At 39.3% G+C, this 20,168-nt stretch overlaps 1 protein-coding gene across 3 annotated transcripts in view; it reads right to left on the bottom strand.

Annotated features, from left to right (window-relative positions):
* The window catches only part of PHF3 (PHD finger protein 3), a 50,621-nt gene extending 36,883 nt beyond the window's left edge, over window positions 1-13,738 (bottom strand). The window contains exons 1-2 of one of the 3 annotated variants that reach the window (XM_084203426.1): window positions 13,575-13,738; window positions 3,698-3,966 (exon numbers count right to left, since the gene is read on the bottom strand). In XM_084203426.1, the coding sequence (XP_084059552.1) occupies window positions 3,698-3,941 (244 nt within the window). In that variant the 5' untranslated portion in view covers window positions 3,942-3,966; window positions 13,575-13,738. The remainder of the gene's footprint in view (window positions 1-3,697; window positions 3,967-13,574) is intronic. The other 2 variants (XM_084203425.1, XM_084203424.1) reach the window with 2 other exon arrangements.
* Window positions 13,739-20,168: the final 6,430 nt, after the last annotated feature.

Raw genomic sequence — 20,168 nt, 5'->3', positions numbered from 1 at the left:
AGTCACGGAGTTATGTCTACCTCTGATCATAACCAGGATCACCCACAAAGAATCTTGTTCTCTTCTCTAAATATGCAATTATTCAATCAAAGCTGAAAAGATAACCTCATAACATTACTCTAACCCCGTTCTGTTACTCAGTGGCAATTATAGAGCAAGCTCAGCAAGTTTGGTCTGTTCTGTCTTTGGTTTCTGCTGGTCTCTGTCTGACCAACTTTGTTTGCCACCTAACTAAAGAAACTATCTCAATCCAGCACAATCTGGATTCAGGCCAAGAGATAAACATGAGACTGCTTTATTGGTACTGATATAGTTCTGCCTATCAGTAGATAGGCAGCAAACATCCATTGTCACAATCCTTCTATTTGTCATATGCCAGTACTGTTGACTGAGATGCTTGGTACAAAAAAGGCATGGACCTCGTGAAGCGCGTCCAGAGGAGGCCACAAAAATGACTGGAGGGCTGGAGCACCTGTCCTCTGAAGAAAGGCTGGCAGACTTGGGGTTGTTTGACCTGGAGAATATGTGGACACCTCACTGCAGCCTTTTAATACTTAAAAGGGGCTTATAAGAACAGACTTTTAGTAAGGCCTATAGTGACAGGACAAGGGTAATGGTTTTAAACTAAAAGAGAGTAGCTTTAGATTGGATGTAAGGGAGAACTTTTTCTATTATGTGGCTGGTGAAACACTGAAAGAGGTTGCCCAGAGAGGCACTAGATGCCCCGTGCCTGGGAACCTTCAAGGTCAGGTTGAACAGGGCTCTGAGCAACCTGATCTAGTTGAACATGTCCATTGCAGAGGGGCTGAACTAGATGACCCTTAGAGGTCCCTGGCAAACCACATCATTCTATGATTCTATGCTACTATTCTCCCCAAGAGATGTAGTTATAATTCAACATACAAAACCTGTGTTTTCTGGATAGATGTCCCTGTATTTCTTACAGGCATGCACTTAAACTGTCTAAAGGACATACAATCAATTGCTACCAGTATCCATCATATACAGTCAGGTAAGAGGTAACTCACCAAAAAAAGAGCTTAGTATTAACAAAAAGCTTAGTTCTTGATGAACAATGTGCAATATAAACCCTAAAGCTCAGCAAAACATGTTGATGAGTAACAGCTTTGGATCAGGCCAGAAAAAAACTCCCAACAAAAACTGATGTCCATGCAGCAGTAAGAAAAAGAGCAGGAAGCAAACCCACACTCAAAACCAACTTAAGAGCAAGAGAAGAGTTTTTGCTTTTGAAAACAAAAATACATGATCTCCAAAATAAAGTCAAGAAAATGGCACAATCTTGAGAAGGCAGGCATGTGGGTAAGAAGTAGGCCTGAATTGAGCCCTTCTCACATATTCATGCCCACGTAAGAAATTTCACACTTACACAGTTAGGTTAAAGGCATATAAAGATAGTATTTTTTTTGTGCATAGGTTTTCTACTCCTAAACTCAGCTCAAATCTGCTTTCAAAGAAGTATTAGGGAGCCATGCCTTCTGCTCCTCCATATTATCTAGACCTGATTACCATTTTAGCTACAACTGTCCTCAGTTTAACTATTACTACCTTTATCTCTTCTCCTTGCTCACACCAGTCAAGTAAGCTGTAGCATGAAATCTGCGCCACTTTAAAAGTTCTACATAACAGAATTCTACAATACAAGAAGCATCAAATATGATAAATCTGTCTTTTGCTGGTCCTATGAATTTATTTCCATGAGCACTTTGTTCCTTTTCTGAAACTGTTTAATAGTCTAGGCACGGGTTATGCAAAATACAGAATATATTAAAGCAAGTTTTGTCAGCAGAGTTATGCTTTTTTACTTTTTAGACAAACTGAACTTGAGCTTCCACCTAAACTGGGAAAAATGGCTTTTGCATGGCTTAATTCATATAAAGGGTACTACCATATTGAATAACCGCATTCTTACCAACAGACTACATCAGCAGTGTTAGATCACCAACAGTGTCAGATAAATCAAATAAATCACAACTATATGAACTTTCAAGGAAAAAAGACAAGCAAAGAAACCATACTTCAAACTGACACTCATTACTCTTAACTAAAAAATTTTAAGCACATACTGCAGTCCTACCATGTCAGAATAAGGACAGTTCTTATCAAGACCTACAAAGAACAAGCAACAACAAGAACATTTCATGTTCTTTTGGATACCTACATTAATTCCAAATTATACATTTTAATTTCTTTACTGAAATGCGGCTCTACTGGTGCTTTCAGATTTAAAAACAAAACATTAAATTCATAAATCAAATCAGCTTTGAATCCCTTAGTCTTCTGACAGCCTGAAATAGTAGCCCCCAAATAAATACATTCATTAAAGTATTTTTAAGGACCTTAAAATTAATTTTTTGATTATTTAAGTAGTAATAGTATTAATTATTGCAGTATTGATCACTTTCAGGACAAATACATGCCAGGAAGCACCTGAAAGTTTCTCCATACCTTCCAAAATATCCAGCTGTACCCTGGAAGTTCATTCAAGAATTTTAAATGCAGTACAGGTTTGCTGGACGATGCACAGGATGCAATATAACAAAAGAATTTGCACGTGACAGGAATTTGGTTTAGTTGTGTACTTTATATGGTCTTATGCATATTAGGAGGGATATGATTTTTGTTTGGCAGGTTACAGAGAAAAATGCGTAGGAATACAGACCATTGCAAGAGTACACCAAAGCATTAAGGATGGCCTCAAAAATGTTCTTCTGAAGTAGGAAAAAAAATGCCAACTATTTTGTTTTGGCTTGATAGCTCACTTTATCATTGCCTCAATCAATATCATCTTCGATTACAGTTTTCCATTATGTAATGCCGCCTAATTTAGTGAAGGTGAAAATTTAGTCTGTTAGTAACAGTAAAATACATATTATATAAGGAAATTATAAAGATTTTCAGAAACAGTTCATAAACTGTAGTAAAAAAACATAAAATATTGATATAACCATGTAACTGCATTAATCTACAACACTTCTAATAATGAAGCTAAAAAATTATGTTTTTTAAACTTCCAGTCAAATAAAGAACACTACTAAGAATAGAGAATATTTTTGTCTCTAGCATCAAATTCAGTGTAATTATTCCAATTCCTCATAAATATTAATAATTTTAGGGATTGGATTATCTTTTTTTTTCAATCTTCTAAAATTACTCAATAAATTCTGAGATTATTTTTATTTAAAACTTTGCTCTAAATTGTTCCCAAATCAAGCATTCCAAACAGTAAAAAAATAATTTTATTATCATTCCAGGGTCTTGAAGCCAACCAAAGCAAAACACTCAGAATCCAGAAACAGCTTGCAGAAGGCCTAGCACTAACAGAATAACCCCCAGGTCAGAGCAGTAATATGTATAACTCTTTTGCTAATCCAGAAATATGGTATTTTTTAAATGAACCAGTGACTTCAGTGATCAGGCCCAGTACCTACACTAAACAAATCTTGACTTTCATTGAGAGTAACTGACAGACAAAGCCTAGGCTATTTCTGATCCACGTAAGGAGCTTTCCTCTATTGTTACACTACATAGTTTACATGCCAGGCATGTGTGAAGTGTATTGAAAAAGGGAAGCAAGGCAACAGAAATCCCAACTTATTATTTCTATATTATGAAAAAGGGTTGGTACTAGAGTGAAACTGTATTTTAAATTGTAATCTTAAAAAATTGTAAGATTTACCTGTAGAACAAGGCATCTGGAAATTGGGGTCATTGCTATCCAAAACAGGCAAACAGAACTGGGCACTTGCAGATCCTAGCATAGGATCCTTATCGCTGAGCATGTTCTTCAGCGAATCCTCTAAGACATTTTGACTTGTACTAAAATCCTCACAGACTTCATTCTCCAGGTTGGATTCTAGAAATAGGGCATCATCTAATTGTTCAGTAGGAATTAAATGGTTAAATGTATCAACTATATCCATGAAGACTCCTGTGTGTCTTTCAGCCCTATAGAAAGACAAGAAAAATACCATAAGAAAATAAGCTACAAATTGTAAAACACCTAAGACACCAGCAAATTTTTTGGCTCTTGTGTTTTATAAAGAATGCTTAAGGTATTTAAGAATTATAAAAACAAATAAAAAACTGCTTATGGCTTAGTATGGCCAACTGCATAACTAAAAATCAATTCCCTAATTATTTTTAGAAGAAATTCCATGCTAATCTCCTCTATCAGCATCCAAATGCTGACACTTCTACAGAGTGTGAATAATAAAGGTAACTAAACAGCTTCTTTCTAAAATTTGTTTAAATCTGAACCAGCCCAAGCAGGTAGGACACCAGAGGAGGAGGATATCAAGAACAAGTGAACCTGGAGATAGCAGCACTGTGAGCATGACTTTCTTCTTTTTAAACATACAAATGTGATGTCAGCTTCCACTAACATCAATGGAGCTGAGAAGGTTCCAGAGCCTGCCATACTGTTAATATGGTGTACTACTGAGAAGAACTGTATTTCTGTTCAAAGAGCAACTACCAGGTACTTCATAGCAAGTTAGTATTTTCAAATAGCAAGGTTTTATTGCTATTATTTTTCATTGATCAATACAGTCAATAAAATTACATAAATTTTACACGAAAATCTGATCTCAATCAAGTACATGAGAATTCTGAGCTAGCATCAAAAGGAGGAGCCTTTTGAAACTTCAATTTTGAAGAAGGTGAACTTCTGGAAGTCTACCTAAGGATCTTGTATACAAAGATGGCAACTACATTTTACAAGCAATTCTTTATTTCCTAGATCTTCTTTGCTGAAGTACTGAAGCAAAGACTTAACTATTAAGTATGTATAACTAAACATGAAAACTAAGAATGGAAAAAAGTCAACCAAACACTTTGGAAGTTTTGATTTAGCATATCCTCGAAATGGAGAAAGATAACTATAATAAATATGATCAGACAGGTAAGAAAAATGAGCAGTGCAGTACCGCCTGGCTTAATTTGACATACAGGATACTCTAAAAGGCCAGTTTTTGGCACACAAGGCTGTTAAAGCTTTTGGAAACAGCAAAAGGGACACAAATACTTTCCTGCTCCTTCTGTCATTATCCTCCTCCCACGTGAGATAATTATTTTTTTAGAATGAACACACTAATTAAAGGAAAATGACAAGTGAGAATTGGAGTTTGCAGTGCTTGAATTACTTTCTAAATGGTTATTCCAGCAACCTGCCACTAAATAAATCCAAGACTTACTCATGCTTAATAGAACATTAAGTATGCTTCCTTAGACACATTAATGGGGCATTTCTGTTTTACCAATCAACTGGGAATATCCTAGCCAGATACACGTAAGGGCTCTGGTACCATTTCAACCCTATTTGCGCATTTTATTTCACAAATTTACAAAACCTACAGGTTTAACACAAACGGTGTTTCCTTTTTTGTTTGGGTGGTGTTTCTTTGGGGCTTTTTTGGTTTGTGGGGTTTTGTTGGGTTTTGGGTTGTTGGGGTTTTAATTTCAAACATGCCAGTCTTTTTTCCTTCTCCCATAGGGCAGCTCAGAAGAAAGCAATGATCAGGTATAGAACTGAGTCTCTGCAGAGCATGTCATCTTTCCAATTTCTACACACAATTTCTACACAACAAAGTAGTCTGACACACAAGGTTCTACTGACCAAGCAGCCAGAGCAAAGGAAAGTTTAGATAAATCACATGCATTTAGTAAAGAGATAACAGACTTCAGCAGCAAGTTATAACTTAAAAGCACTCTCACCAAAAAAATGGACTTCTTTTATCAAGCAATGCAATGCAACTGCATATACACCGCACCAACTAGCACCTATAACAGCAAACATGGTTTCTGAAGTTTCAAATCTGGCAACTAATGAAGAAGCACACTAATGGAGTAAGTACTATGCTGCACTGTATAATCTGTTTTTATTATTACACCAAGTAGTTACAACAATCTGATACTACACAGGATAACCTACAAGAGATGCAGTAGCTCCAAGTAAGAAAATAATTACAAATGCCCCAATACAGTACTTTAAAGCACCTTCCTGTAATGACAGATTTTTTCATATTACCATTACATGAGCACAAGAGCAACAGCCACAGGATAAAATTACGGTGAACCCTGACATTAACAAGTGTCAGTGACACTGCAATAGAACACCTACATATTGTGAGAATGCAAGAAACCTTCTGCATCCAACATTAAAAAGTGGCAGAGGTTTTGAAGGCACAATAACATACCCCAAGTTTTTTTTCTGCATAGGAGAACATTTATATATTTGTTACTCAAATATTGTTGTTCCCAAACCAGTGATGATCACTTCATAAAAAGCAATGTTAAGAAGCAAAGCCTAAGAACATTAGCTCTTAATACAAAAATCCCTGACAGAAATTAACCTGTCTTCAGTGATGAAGAAAAATATTATCTACAGTTTTTTAAGACTACCACGCAGCCATTCAGAACACTAAAAGCACTGAGAAGTAACTGTCAAAGCAACTATACATGCAGTGGCCACAGACACCTTCAATGAGATTTAAGTAGCCAGCAGAGAAAATTCAAGTGGAATTTTACTGAAAGCTTTATTCCTGAAGCATGAGCCTATGATCAAGTATATGTTCTACCCAAATTTTGCATCAGAAAGTCAGGGGGCTTGCATAAAAATACTACTACCACAAAATCTAATCTTAAAGAACTTGTTCTACCATTTTTAACATACAAAGTTTATGCCAGAAAAATACATAAAATCAAAATTTTGCTTTACCTACTTCAAAAAACCACTCTGTGATTATTTTCATAATTGGAACACTACCAAGCTATTTTAAAAAGTTATTTCTAACATTACTAGATTACCTATTATAAAAAGTGTAAAATCTGCATGACTGAGGATGAAAAATAAACTTCTTTAGCTAGACAGCCATTAAAAACAGTTGCTGCAAGAAAAAAAATCTTCCCCTCCACAATGCCTTCAGTGTATGAATTTTGAACAGTTTATTTTGCATTTGAAACACTTTGAACATCAGGAAAAATAGCCAGAGGTACAGGTAAAATCACAGTTAAGATTTTCATGCTCACTTATTTCCGAAGATAATCCTAACCCCTCAAAGGAAGAATGCATTACTCCGCTGGAACACAGCTGTGTCCTCCCCTTGAACCCTAGCGGCCGGTGCCTCGGCAAGGCTCCCAGCAGATGCGCACATACCGAGCGGGCTCCCATCGCACGGCAATTCTCAAGGGCTTTCCCGCTGGGTAGCTAATCAGAAGCAACAGAATATGAAAAATATTATGCACACAGAACCAGTGAGGAGTGTTCATAAATGAGGCAAAAGAGCAAGTCCCAGTCAGGCTCAGTTAAACTTCTCCCACCCACTGGCTCCTGGAGCATCAGAGCACGTACTGAGACTGTTACAGCACAGCAACATACAGGAGGAGTCTGGCTAAAAGAAGAGCTCACCATCAAGAAAAGCTTGAAGTATAGAGAGCATTCTCCTCAGTTCACGAAATATATTTCTCTTACACATTCAAAAATCTGTAAGAGGCTTCCATCAGCCTCTTCACTGCAAAAACAGATGCAACAACTACAGAAGTAACATTGCAACAATTACAAAGTAACTCACCAACCAATATCTGTCTTTAAGTGATCCAACACTATAAACAACCCTGTTAGAAAGCACTACAGTCAAGTATGACTTCTACAATTTCCCCCACATTATGTTTACCATAAAATTTCTTCATGCTCTCAACATTGTTTCCTTCTACAGTCTGAGTCTTTCAGTTTAAAAGAAATAATTTTTTCCACTGTTGAATTAGTTTATTAAGCCAGGTATGTCATAATACTGCCTCAAATTCCAACAAATCTGATATGAAATAAACACATTGTAGAATCTGCCACAGCAGATTTTTATCTTCTCCTCCATTACCATATTTTCAGTACATCTTTAACAGTTCTACATGACTTTTTACAATTAAAAGTTAAATAGTCAGAATGATCACTTGCTAAGAAAAGAAACTGAGATCTCAAACAAGCATATCCTTCCAAATTAAACTTAGAAAAGAGGGAAGACTAGAAACTGGGCAAAAGATGTTGTACATCTTTAAGCTTTTTCATTGCTTAGTTTGTCTATGAAAGAGGCAGAGAATTACTTCAGTTCCTGCTGTATTATTTTCTTAATCACAACAAAGAAAAATAATTTAGTGGAGATCTCCAACTACATCTGCATGTTTCTGTCATCTTATCTAAAATCCACCTCAGGCATGGGTGATCATAATTTGTTTTTACCACTAGGCATTCCTTGTGTTTTTAAGCTGATGGACAGGCCAAGCATACTCTTGACTGCATTTTAAACTAAGTCTCCCTTAATCAGCAGCACATTAAATTTTAATTTTTCAACTACATATTTGGATACATGTTAGATAAATTTGTCTTGATATTTTATTTTTTTCTTTATTTTCCTTTACATTCATTTTATTCATTTTTTTTAGAGTACTCAGATATCGTTGATTTTACAAAGCAAATGTTAGGCTTCACTGTAATTACTCTCTTTCCTTCCCTCTCTGACCAGGGGGTGAATTTAATATATCAGTTTACCTTTTAGACTTGACGTTCATATTTTAACTTATATTTTAAAGATAGTAATATAAAATAGAAGTTTTTATATGTTTAATAATTGTCAATTTAAAAATAAATCTGGTTTATGAAAGTCCTCAGAAGTCGAACTTTAAAAAAAAAAAAACATTTCTACAAAGAAATTTTACCAAAAAAGAACTGCCTGAATTGGGAACAAGGATAGGCAAAAACCTGAGGGAACCTAATGAAGGAAAAAAAAAAACCAACCTCACACTGCTTATTTAGAATATTCAGAATCCTACATGTTGAATATGAATAGCCTATCTACTTTATTGACCTGAATATGTGAGCCTGAAACTGCTGAAGATAGCATAGCAATACTACAATTCCTTCCATTTCACCGAAGTACCTTTCTGAATAGTGTCTGTCACTTCCAATTCACTGAATCTGTCTAGTGCTTTTAAAAGCTTTTGTACAACTAGTTATTAACTGTACTATGTGGGAGACATTGCAACGTTCAAAATACAGGACTTGGTCTCTGGACCTTGTGCTTATGCACACCAAAACACCAACAACAAGCAGTCGTCATAACAACTCTAAAAGACTCTATTAAAAAGATCCATATTATATTTATTTCTTCATGTAGTAAACTCCGGAAGGAGACTAAACGAAAGGAACAAACTATTTGGATGATGATCACCTTAGATGACAAAACAAATGGGAAAATCTGACTCAGCACAGTTACAGAAGAATCTGTAAAAACTTTTCATCAAAAGAGGGGAATTGCACTTAAATTGGCAAGCAATTAGGTAATAACACAAGCAGCTTAAAAAAAAAGAAAAAAAAAACCCTTGCTCATGCTGTGTGACAACTACAGAACCCAAAAGGGACACTCAAGGTTTGAAATGTCTGCCTTTGTCCACTGGAGCTGTGATGACAGACCACTCCATGGGCTCACTGATACCTTGACACTTAAAACCCACCCACCACACAAGGTAACTTCAAAGCCCTGATGCATGTTTTACTACCATCCTCGTCCTTCCTCCTACACTAACTTTAAAGTTTAAGCTCCCAAGTATCTAATTGAAAATTAAGGCTAAATTGCCATGCATCCATGTTGCCATGCTTTAAGCACCAGAAGTTGCATGTATTATGTTCATGGATATTACAGCATCAAAAGCCAGAACAGAGACCCACGTCTTCTGTAGCAAGAGATTTTACCCAACAGCGTTCACAATCCAAACACATCATGGGATTAAAGAGAAAAATCAATACCAGACAGTGCATCAAAGGCAGCGTCAGTAAGAAGATATCAACTTGACAACTTTTTGGTGAGTTTACAACTCTCACACCAATGCGCTTTCTACTCTGGTTCATTTTGGCTCAAATCCCATCATCTGGGTCAGTCTTCAAGAATTAAATTAACAAAATATTTTTGACAGAACAAGCAATGTGATCTATGAGCATATGAAAAGCCATCTAGCCACAAACATGTTTAGAAGGGTTAAAAGAAGATTTCAGCATCCTTTGTCCAAAAAAAAGGCAGATATAATACTTGTATAGAATATAGTTTACTGAGTTTTAATCTTTAAGCATCATCAAATTTGACCTTCCTCATTCGCTTATCTCCCAAAAACAAGGACACTGGCAAAAACCTGCCTAACAGGAACATGTAGGCAAATAGGCTTATTTGAATCATCAATACTACTGTAAAGGAGGGCCAGGTACACTTTGCTTACAAACTTATACACTGAAACATCAACATATTGAAGTATCCATACACCACCTGCTCCCTTATGTAAATCCCCTACTTATTATTTATTAATTTAATCCCTCATTTAAAATTTAAGATCTAGCTTTTAGTGACATCGAAACAAAACCTTGCTAAAGACTAAAAAACAAGAAATGTAAATCCAAGCATTTTGTTAATTGTTAAGAAGCTCTACTACACTATCTTTGTGTTTACCTCACTCTCAAGTCTTCAGACACCGACTAAAACCCTTTGGTACTAAAATCTCAACAGACATAATAATAATCACCTCCCAAAATCTATCTACAATCTAAAGTTATGTGCTGCTCCCCCCAACGACAGAGCAGATATCTTACTACTTGCTATCATGGTATTTAAGGGAGCAGATAGCTCAATATACTTGCTTTTTTAAACCTTCCCTGTACATAACTCATTCACCACACATAACTGTACATCACTGTGTACCTCAGTGAATAGAAAGGAAAAGTAAATTTCAAAAAAAGTTATTTAATTAGAAGACAAAGAAATGCAGAAAGAATAGAGAAACCTTTTCTTAATCATAAAATATCAAATCATATCATTGAAAATCATCTTAACAGTTACGTTAAAAAAAAACCTCTCTCACCCTCACTTTATAGCTCGAAGAGGCACACAGTACTGCATTAAAACTTGTGTTATGTCAAAAAACACCTTCACAGTGTGAAATATGGAGTATGGAAATGTAAAATTCAAATTTTTTACATTGTGAAACATTAAGTACTCCGTTTTCCTTTGCTGGACTGTCCCACCAATGAATACTCCTGAACACCACAAAAACAAGGCATAATCAAAGACCATACATTCATTTTATGAGTCTCTCCATTGCTGTATATACCTTAGGAATTTGTAAGTTCACTACCAAAAGACATTTCACTGAAAATAAAAAGATGAGGAGAGATTGCATTTCCACCACTACTGCTATTCTCTTGAACTCTTCCACCCACAGGTTTCTCAACACTTGTTTCAAGTATTTTCAGCTGGAACATAGTAAAAAATGCCAAACTGTGTAGCAGGTCACACTGATTATTTGTCAGTCACTGGAGAGAATATTTTCATTTGTAATACCTTTTGCATTTGTCAGTGTCTCTCTCATAAAGATTCATTTGGAAACACCTATTAGAATTAGGGTTTGTTTGCTGGGATTTTTATTAGCAATAGTTAAAAGCTTAATGGCTAAGCCTTGTGAAGTTTTTCACAGAAATATGCCATTAGCTATATTGACACCACTCAGGAGAATACGATAGACTGTGTATTTTTCACTTGCTGCTTCTAAAATGAACTCTCATACCCCAATTCAGTGAACTTTATCATTGCTACTCCATAGCATTACCTTTCAAAAATATGCCCTTACCACAAAAAAAGCTTCTAATATAATATGGCCTTCCCCTTAAAGCTTGTATTTAACAATATTTAAGTTGATTGGGAAAAATTAATAGAAAAAATTAAAATAACAACTATAGAAATTCATCAGCTCAATTCTGAGCACAACACTAATGGTGGAGATAAGCCTCTTTTTAAGACAGAGGTCGCAGAAATACAGCAGATTAGAATTTTTAGAGTTTGTGTTTTCCATAAAGCACTTTACCACTGTGTTTCATTATCTCAGCTAACTGTGTTGAATTAAATCTAGCCAACATGGTTTGTAGTTAAGTGCCCTTTCAGTTTGCAAATGTAAAAGGCACATAAAAACTGAATGACTGAGTAACAGGCAACGATGGCTGAAAAGAAATATAGGTGTTCAGAACTACATATTTATATGCATAATCTTTAAAGCCAACTATAGAAATAAAAAGTAGAAGCTGCTTGTTACAGAAAAAAAAGAAGACTTTCATTGCAGGACATGAACTAAGTGTAAACAGAAGTGGAACTACTCCAAGAAATATAAAAAACCCACGTTTTCAAGGCTCCCTTACATTGTGTCCCAAAGCACAACAGATTAATTTATTAAGCAAAACAAACCGTGAATTAGAGGTGCTAAAGAGATTCCATATGTTTACCATCCTTACATTTAATCCTAAACTATTTCCACTGTTTAGTGATGCAAAATTCATTTTGATAAAAGCAAATGCATAAAAATTGCATCATGAATTAACAACTACATAAAAGACACCACAACTACAATTTGCATGGTATAGCTCTTATCACCCCCCCATTCCTGTCTTTCCTTACTGGTTTTTACGCTTCACTCCATAGGCTATTTTTACCAATTTAAACTATGCCGCAGAGTGCTCTTTATCCCAATGCTCCCCGCACGGCTCTAACAGGTCTCCCTTGTGCACACCACACAGAATGAACACTCGCAACTACATGAACGATGCCTCTTCTAAAGCCTGAGAGTTATTACGTGCATCCCAGCAGCAAGCAATAAACGCACTGTCCCAGAAACAGCACCTCATCCCAGATTAGGATCTGGGAGTACCACCAGGCCACTGAATCCCACAGCACTGCTGATGACCACATTTTCTCCCGCACTTCCTACAGTGGGTACTATTCACAGGAGTCGAACACAGAAATTGTTTGTGATGCTAAGTTTAAAAGACTGGAGAAGACGCCCGGAACAGGTCAGACCAAGAGCAAGAAGAGCAGGGTCTAAACTGGTGATTGTTTCTCTCGTTGGTACGGGATAACAAGGCATCGGCGGCTCAAAGGGTGAGAAGAGACAAACGTAGAAGGATCGAAACGTAGCAAGTGCAGGGCAGGGAAGGCGGTGTGGGAGAGGTCTCAGCAGCAACACGACTCCGGGCAAGGAACCTGCGGCAGGGTCCCGCACGGACACGGGGCGGGAGCGGCCGCCGCAGGCAGCGAGGCCGGGGCCAGAGCGCCATGTCAGGTGGCCGGGCCCGGCCGGCCCGGGGCCCGCGGGCGGCAGCCTCCGCAACAACCGCGCCGGGGCCGCGGGGCCGCACCCGGGCACAGCGAGGCGGCCGGGAAACACCCCCGGGGAGCGCCCCCGGGGCCCGCGGCCGGACCGCAGGTCGCCTGCGCACAGGAGCCAGCGGCGGCGCCGCCCCCGCGCACAGCCCGTGCCACGGCCCCGCGGTGGAAGCAGCCGCGTCCCGCCGGGCCGCCCCTCGCCACCCGGCCGGGCCTGGCCGGCATAGGCCGCGGCTCTGCCGCCGCAGGCCAGGCCCAGCTCTGCCCGGCACGGAGAAGGCTGGGGGAGGCCGCGCAGCGCAGCAGGGTCCTCCACCCCCGGTCCTGCCCTCCCTGCCTGCCCCGTCGCTGCCGCAGCCCGCAATAACTCACCCCGCTCCGCCGCCCAGCGCTGCCCCGCGGCCGCGGGGTAAGGGACGCGGCGGCCGCGCCAAAGGGAGGGAGGGCGGCGCGCGCAGCTCCGCGGGGGCGCGCGCGCGCGGGCTGCCCCCGCCCAGGTGGTCGCGCCCGGCTCGGCCCGGCCCGGCCCGGTGGTGGCCGCGTGCCCGCTGCCCCGCCGGTGCGCGCCCCCGCGGCGTCCGGCGCGCCGGGCCCGGCTGCTCACGTGACGGCGCTGTTGGAGGGAAGGGATGGGGCGGGCGGGGGCGCGCGCGCTGCGCAGGCGCCGGGCGGGAGGGGTCGGGGGTGGGGCAGAGCCGCGGGACCCCGGGCCGGGCCGGTAGGGAGCTGCGGCGGTGGCCCCGGCCTGGACAGGCTCCGGAGAAGTCCCCTCAGCGGAACCAGCCCTCGCGGCGGAGCCGGGGGTGTCTTGGGTACCCTCACTGGAGTCGGGGGCCGCAATACCCAAGGCGCCCGGTGGCAGCCGCGGGCCCGGCTGCGCCTGGCGGGCCTGCCTGGGCCCAGGGAGGGCGGCTGGCGGCCGGCCGGCCGGCTCCGCGGGTTTTCCCGTAAGACCCTGGCTGAGGACACACATGGTGTGACTAGTGCGTGTGTAATGATGTGGTCTTTTGTCTTCGGAGAGCAGCTGCCCTCCCACCCCCCTCCTCGGTGCAGCCCGCGTTATACAATCTGCTTGTTAATCTGTCCTGTGCGCCCTCGGCCCCGGGCAGATTCCTGCAGCTCCCGATGTGCCAGGCTCTTCGGTTCCTACACGTTAGACATGTCTCCGCAGTCGGTCGGTCCTGGGCAGACATGTCTCATGCAGCCTGTTGGTGTAGGCGCGTTTTCGCCTTCTCTTTTCCTGGTAGCAGTTTGTGTACGCGCGTTGCCGGACCTGTGGCGCACCTTCGCACGAATCGACACCTAAGGGGGCTGTCGCGGTCTGCGTTTGTCGGGACATCAGAACCTGGAGTAATTTGGACTCCACGTAATGTTACCAAAAAGCAGGACTGTCTTGCCTAATTTGTGTTACAGCATTAGCTGAATGCAGCGTTCGTTACTCTGCTTTCAGTTGTGATGGCTGGCATGAAGTGCAGTGCAGACTGGTTCTAGTATATACCAAGTTTCAGCACCTCCAAAAGAGAAACTTGATTTTTAATATTTCTAAAAACCGAATTTGGAATTACCTTATGTGTTAAAGTTATTCCAAATTATATTAACGCTACCTTTACATATTCCTAGTATTTTGTAATGAAATACAAACATGATGTAAGGATAAAAATATCGATTGCGTTTCCTTTAGTTTCCTTTTTTCAGTTCTGTTTTGAGTCTTTGAGATTGCATTCTCTAGGGCTTTCTGTGGTGCCATGAAGACTGAAATACATTGAATGCTTCTCTTGCTGCCATGACACTAAGAAAGGAAGCATTAAACTGAAGGCATGGTAACACAGCAGTATTTACAGGCAATAGACGAGGTATTTGCAACAGAACAGTTTTGAAGTGGAGCAGTTTTTAACCTATGCATTTTTTTCTCCCTGCCCTTCCAAAGCTAGTTATACACATTTCCGCAAGTTGGTTTTCTCCAGTTTTCTTCCTGTACTTTCCCTGTTTCAGAAGATCCTTCTCCTTTCCAAAGCAAGCATCTCTTTAAAAAAAAAACCCTGAATTCTTATGATGGTGCAGAACTGAGCTACTGGGTTGGTTGCACTAATTTCTTCAAAGGCTTTTTAGGCATGGAACTTTCAACAAGTGCTAACCCTCTAAAATACTGTTGATATTATACAAAGAAATGAAATTACTTTCTGAAGCAAAATTCAGTTAAAATGAATTTGCATTGCACAAATTTTCCAGCATTCAGCCCTTTGGATTTCTTTTGACACAAGCAGCAGGCAAAGCATTGCTGGTAATGTGATCATTGTTCATTGCTCTATTCAGTTTTTTCTTTACACTGTCAAAAGTCACATAACTCTAGTGACCCATCTCAGTTTAACAGAGTACGTGCACTTTTCTTTTGCCATGGCCATACTGTGCCAGTCCATTTATGTAATGAACTTGACCATCTGAAGCACCTGTGTTGCAGTTCAGTATAAAAAAAAGAGCACCCCAATAGCAAATTTCGTAGGTATTACAGAGGCCTTTGTGTACAGTGACACACCAGGTGTACACAATTACAACTGTGCCATCTCCTATCTTCCCTAGCAATATTTTTATCACATAATCCCTTTATACATGAGCTACTTGGTAGTAGTCCACATCTTCCAAGTTGTTTCCATTGAAAAGCAACCTATTTAAGTCTCCTAGTGCCCTGAACACAAGAAAAAGCAGAAGGCAGTTTCTTTGCTTACAGTTCCCAGTCTCTATTTAGCCACAACTCTTCCCAAGAGGTTTGTGAATTATATTGTTTATAGTCTTTCCATGTCTTTTGGTCTAAATGGAAATTTTGGAAAATATGCTCTATGCATGGTCTTAAACATGGCTTACTTTTGACTGTTAATTATGCCTTGGTGTCAAAATGTGGAAAGGAGTTAGATTGCTCCATGTGCTTATCTGGATAAAGAATGTATTGGGTATGGTGGTGCCCTGCTGTAGGGCAGTATTTGCTACTGTCAAAAAATTGGGATATGTTACAGCAGTAGGCCATTAAATATTCAAACGATGTCTCACAGGAACATCTTTCTTTTGTCTTCAAGATACTTGATTTAAATGATTTTAAAACACAAGTACTGCATTTATTTTGTAATTGCATAACTTAAAATGTTATACAAAGCAGAGTTACACTTCTGAAATAAATTGATGGGTACTATAGCACCAGTTATGTTTATCTGCTGAATTTACAATATTGAACAAGCTCATTTTTTTTTCTGATTACTGTTTTCTGAAAGAGTCATAAATACTACATTGGCACCCTTTAATAATTAGATAACTGTTTTTCATAGCTCACTGCCATGATTTTTTCCAGGATGAACAGCAGACACTCTACTCACAATACCTGGCATTTGCCAATACCACTATTCAGGAGGCTCCAGAGTTAGCTCGTTGGAAGTCAATTTTAAGTTATTGTGAATTATACCTTAAGCAAAATTTAAAACTGTTAGTTCCTCAGATCTTTTCTATTTCTTGTGTTATAAGAATTGACTTTTTCAAATGCAGAACAATAACAACCAATAATCTAAAATTTTCTAATCGCATAAAGGAAACCCACATATTTTGGTTAAGAATATCTGATTTGACACTATTTTCCCCTTAATTTCCTACCTCCTCCTTGCTTTAGTTAGTATAGGAACATATATGCCCCCTTACCCACTTTTCACCAAATTTATGACATGATCATTCTCTTTCCCTACAAAAACATTCATTAGCAGTTGCCAGTTGTTGGATCAAACAGAAGTTACATGTCCTACTCTAGAAAGCAGCAGAAAAACATTCAGTTCCACAGGTGAAAGGGACTGAGGCTTTTTAAATTACCCATACAGCTGGGTGGACAAAGGCAAGGTTCTGAAGACAAAGGATGTTTAGCCATTGATTTTATGACTAAGGGTAGATTTTTGTAGGAAGGTAAAAGGTGTAGAAGCTACAAGCTATTAAGAATTATCCAATGCAATACATAGATTTAAGACTGAAAAAAAGACATTTTATCTCAGAAAATCAGACAGAGTTGCAGTTATATGCAGAAATTGGTGTAAAACAGGAAAAAAAATGCTTGAATGAAGTTTTTTAGTGCTAGAGGAAAACTAACGTTGATAGCCAGCACAAAATATGCCTTTGAGACTTATGTCCCAAACTAATTTGGGTGGTTGTTTATGGAACTGCTGCTGGTTATGAATTCTCTGAATACCTGAGATTTCACTCCAGAACTATTTACCTTAATTTTTATCTTCTATGAAGGCAATCATATGGTAGCCTCTGTCCAGTTCCCCAGTACATGAAAATATTGACAAACTGGAAGGAACCTTGGTAGAGGGTCACTGAGATTATTAGAGCCTTGGAGCATAGAGTGTATTGTGATTCTTCACCCTCATGATGAGACTGAGGAGGCAAATTTCCTCTGTCAGTTACCTGGCAGATGAATGTAGAGAGGAAGAGAGTGTCTTGGAGGTCACAGTGAAAAAATGTGAGAAACAGGGAAATTTCATCTGGGAAGATTCTGAGTATTCTGTCTATTGGATAAAGAAACACTCCATGTAGGGTGGCCTGAAATAGCATCTGAGAGCATCAGGGTATATAGCTCCTGCCAAGTACCCATCCTCCATAGCATCCCACAAGGAACTCCCAGTTAGAAGGCAAGGAGAAGTAAGAATCTTGCTGTACAAAATCAGGGAGAGAAGAGTAGGGTAGCCCACCCCTGGGACAGACAGGGGACGTGTTACTGTTGAAAACCCTGTAAAGGGATGAGGGTACTTGCAGTATGAGGGAACTCCATGGTTTTGCACATCGGCTACGGCCCTCTTGTATTATGATGAAGTGAAAGTTGCCAGAGTTGAATTGAAATTTTAAAGGCAAGTTCAGGGTTTGCATGCCCTATGTTAAAAGATGCACAGATTTACTGCGGAATTGAAGACGGCAAACCAAGATGTGTGTAGCTTCCTACTAGCACTGTGGACATCCATAACAATGCTGAGCGGCACTGTCCTGTTCAGATCGTATCATAACTATGCTCCTATGAATGGGGAAGAGTTCATCACCTGCAACTCTTGCTCCTGTAAAGTCCAAATGTAATTCAAGTTCTGTCCTCTTCAGAACAAGCATCAGTGGAACTTGATGATAAAGCATGTGCAAATTTATAAAAAGGGTAAGAATCAGCTACTGCTGTTATTCTACCAGAGAGATTAAGACTCCAGCCCACTAGAAAATGCCCATTCTATACATCTAGGTTTTTTTATAGACACAGATTGCATGTAGTATTGAGACTGAGTGTCTTCTACTATGTATTTCTGTCTTGAGCATTCCTATGTATCGAAACACCGGTATCTGATTTTCTTCTGCTACACTTCTAAGAGTTCTCATTTGAATCAGAAACTGAAGCAGGTAACTTGATCTTCTGGCACTGTCCCTATCGTTTCTTGTCAGATCACTAGTTAAACACTATTACCTCACAAAGAGGCTTTCAACCGATATGGAACTTGTGTAGTTATTGAGATAATTATCAATGCATTAGGACAGTATGTATCAAAATTAACAGAAGTCATGCAGGTGTGACCATCAAGACAAAAATAATGCCACTTACTGTGGTTACATGTAGTATAAACCTGTATCAATAAGATAAAATCAGGTTATAATTGTCAATGGTTATTACACATTAAGAACAGAGTATGTGGAGATAAATACTTTACCTGACACTTTGAATTATTGCACTTCAAGAAGTTAGGTGAAATACATTTAATTTACCTGTAGATACCAGTACTGAAAACTGAATTTGCCATCCCATGTTCCCTTTACAGAATATGCTCTCATCTTTAGAGAGCTCTTCATCTAACCTGTTAGGTATCTCTTAGCATAGGAGATCTGAGACATATGCCTAAGAGCAAAATTCCTTTCGCTAAGAAATCTGTATTTCTTCAGTTAAATCCCTCCTAGCTATTTATAAACCCTACCAAATTTCAGCCTGATTTTAAGAGCTGAATTCAACTTGTGAAGTACAACTGGTTGGTTTTTTTGTTGTTTTTTTTTTTTACAGTGGGATTATACAAATACACATAAAAGATAATAGTAATCTTCTTGGAACAACACTAAGTCTGGTTTGAAAACTTTCCCAATACTGACAGAAAATACTTGCTTATTAATGACACAGCAAAATCCCAGCAAAACTAAGATACTGTTTTGAGTACTATCTCTCAGTAATTATTTAAATCATGTTGCACATATTAAAAAAAAAAGAAAAAACAGTATTATTAATGCTGCAGTCAAGCACTCAGAACCTTAAAAACAATTACGATAAGGTCATCTATTCTGAGAAGGCCTAGTCTGGCCTTCTCAGAAGATTTTTTTCCCCCATCTCATTTGTAAGGATTCACAATGCCCACGTAAATGAGCAGAGCCTTACTACTTGTCTTACTGCCAAAGACCTTAAGTCTAACCTTGGATTCGGCCTCAATACCAAATGACACATTTTTCCGTTGTTTCTTCTGCAATAAAGCAGATGGGTCTGATTACTTCAGAAATTACTGCTTATCTCCAGAACCGCCCCATTAATTTAAGGACTGGAATGGATTTTTATACACTGAGAACTGAAGACAGGGAGATTAGAAGTATTATTTAGTTTTGAGTACAGTCTGAACTGTTCAGAAACTGAGTTCTAAATAATTTCATACATATTTAAGTACAGTGTTTACAGACTTAAGTTGAAACTGACTGCTCACTATTTTTAAGAATCAGTTTCAAGAAAATCACATTTAATTTTATACCTAATTTTGGATAATCAGTAACAAAGTACCCCGTTTGACTACCTTTCCTCTGAATTTTTAAGGGACCATATGACAGAACAATACAGGGAATTCATCAGTTTTCTGCTGCACTAATTGCAAACTCTCAGCCCATTTCCCATGAACATTTCTGCTACATGCTAAGGAATGATGTAAACACTGCCACCAT

Source organism: Fringilla coelebs (assembly GCF_963513975.1).
Source record: "Fringilla coelebs genome assembly, chromosome: 3".
Lineage (NCBI taxonomy): Eukaryota > Metazoa > Chordata > Aves > Passeriformes > Fringillidae > Fringilla > Fringilla coelebs.
Note: the sequence above shows the minus strand (reverse complement) of the source record. Positions and strands in the feature narration are given on the sequence as shown.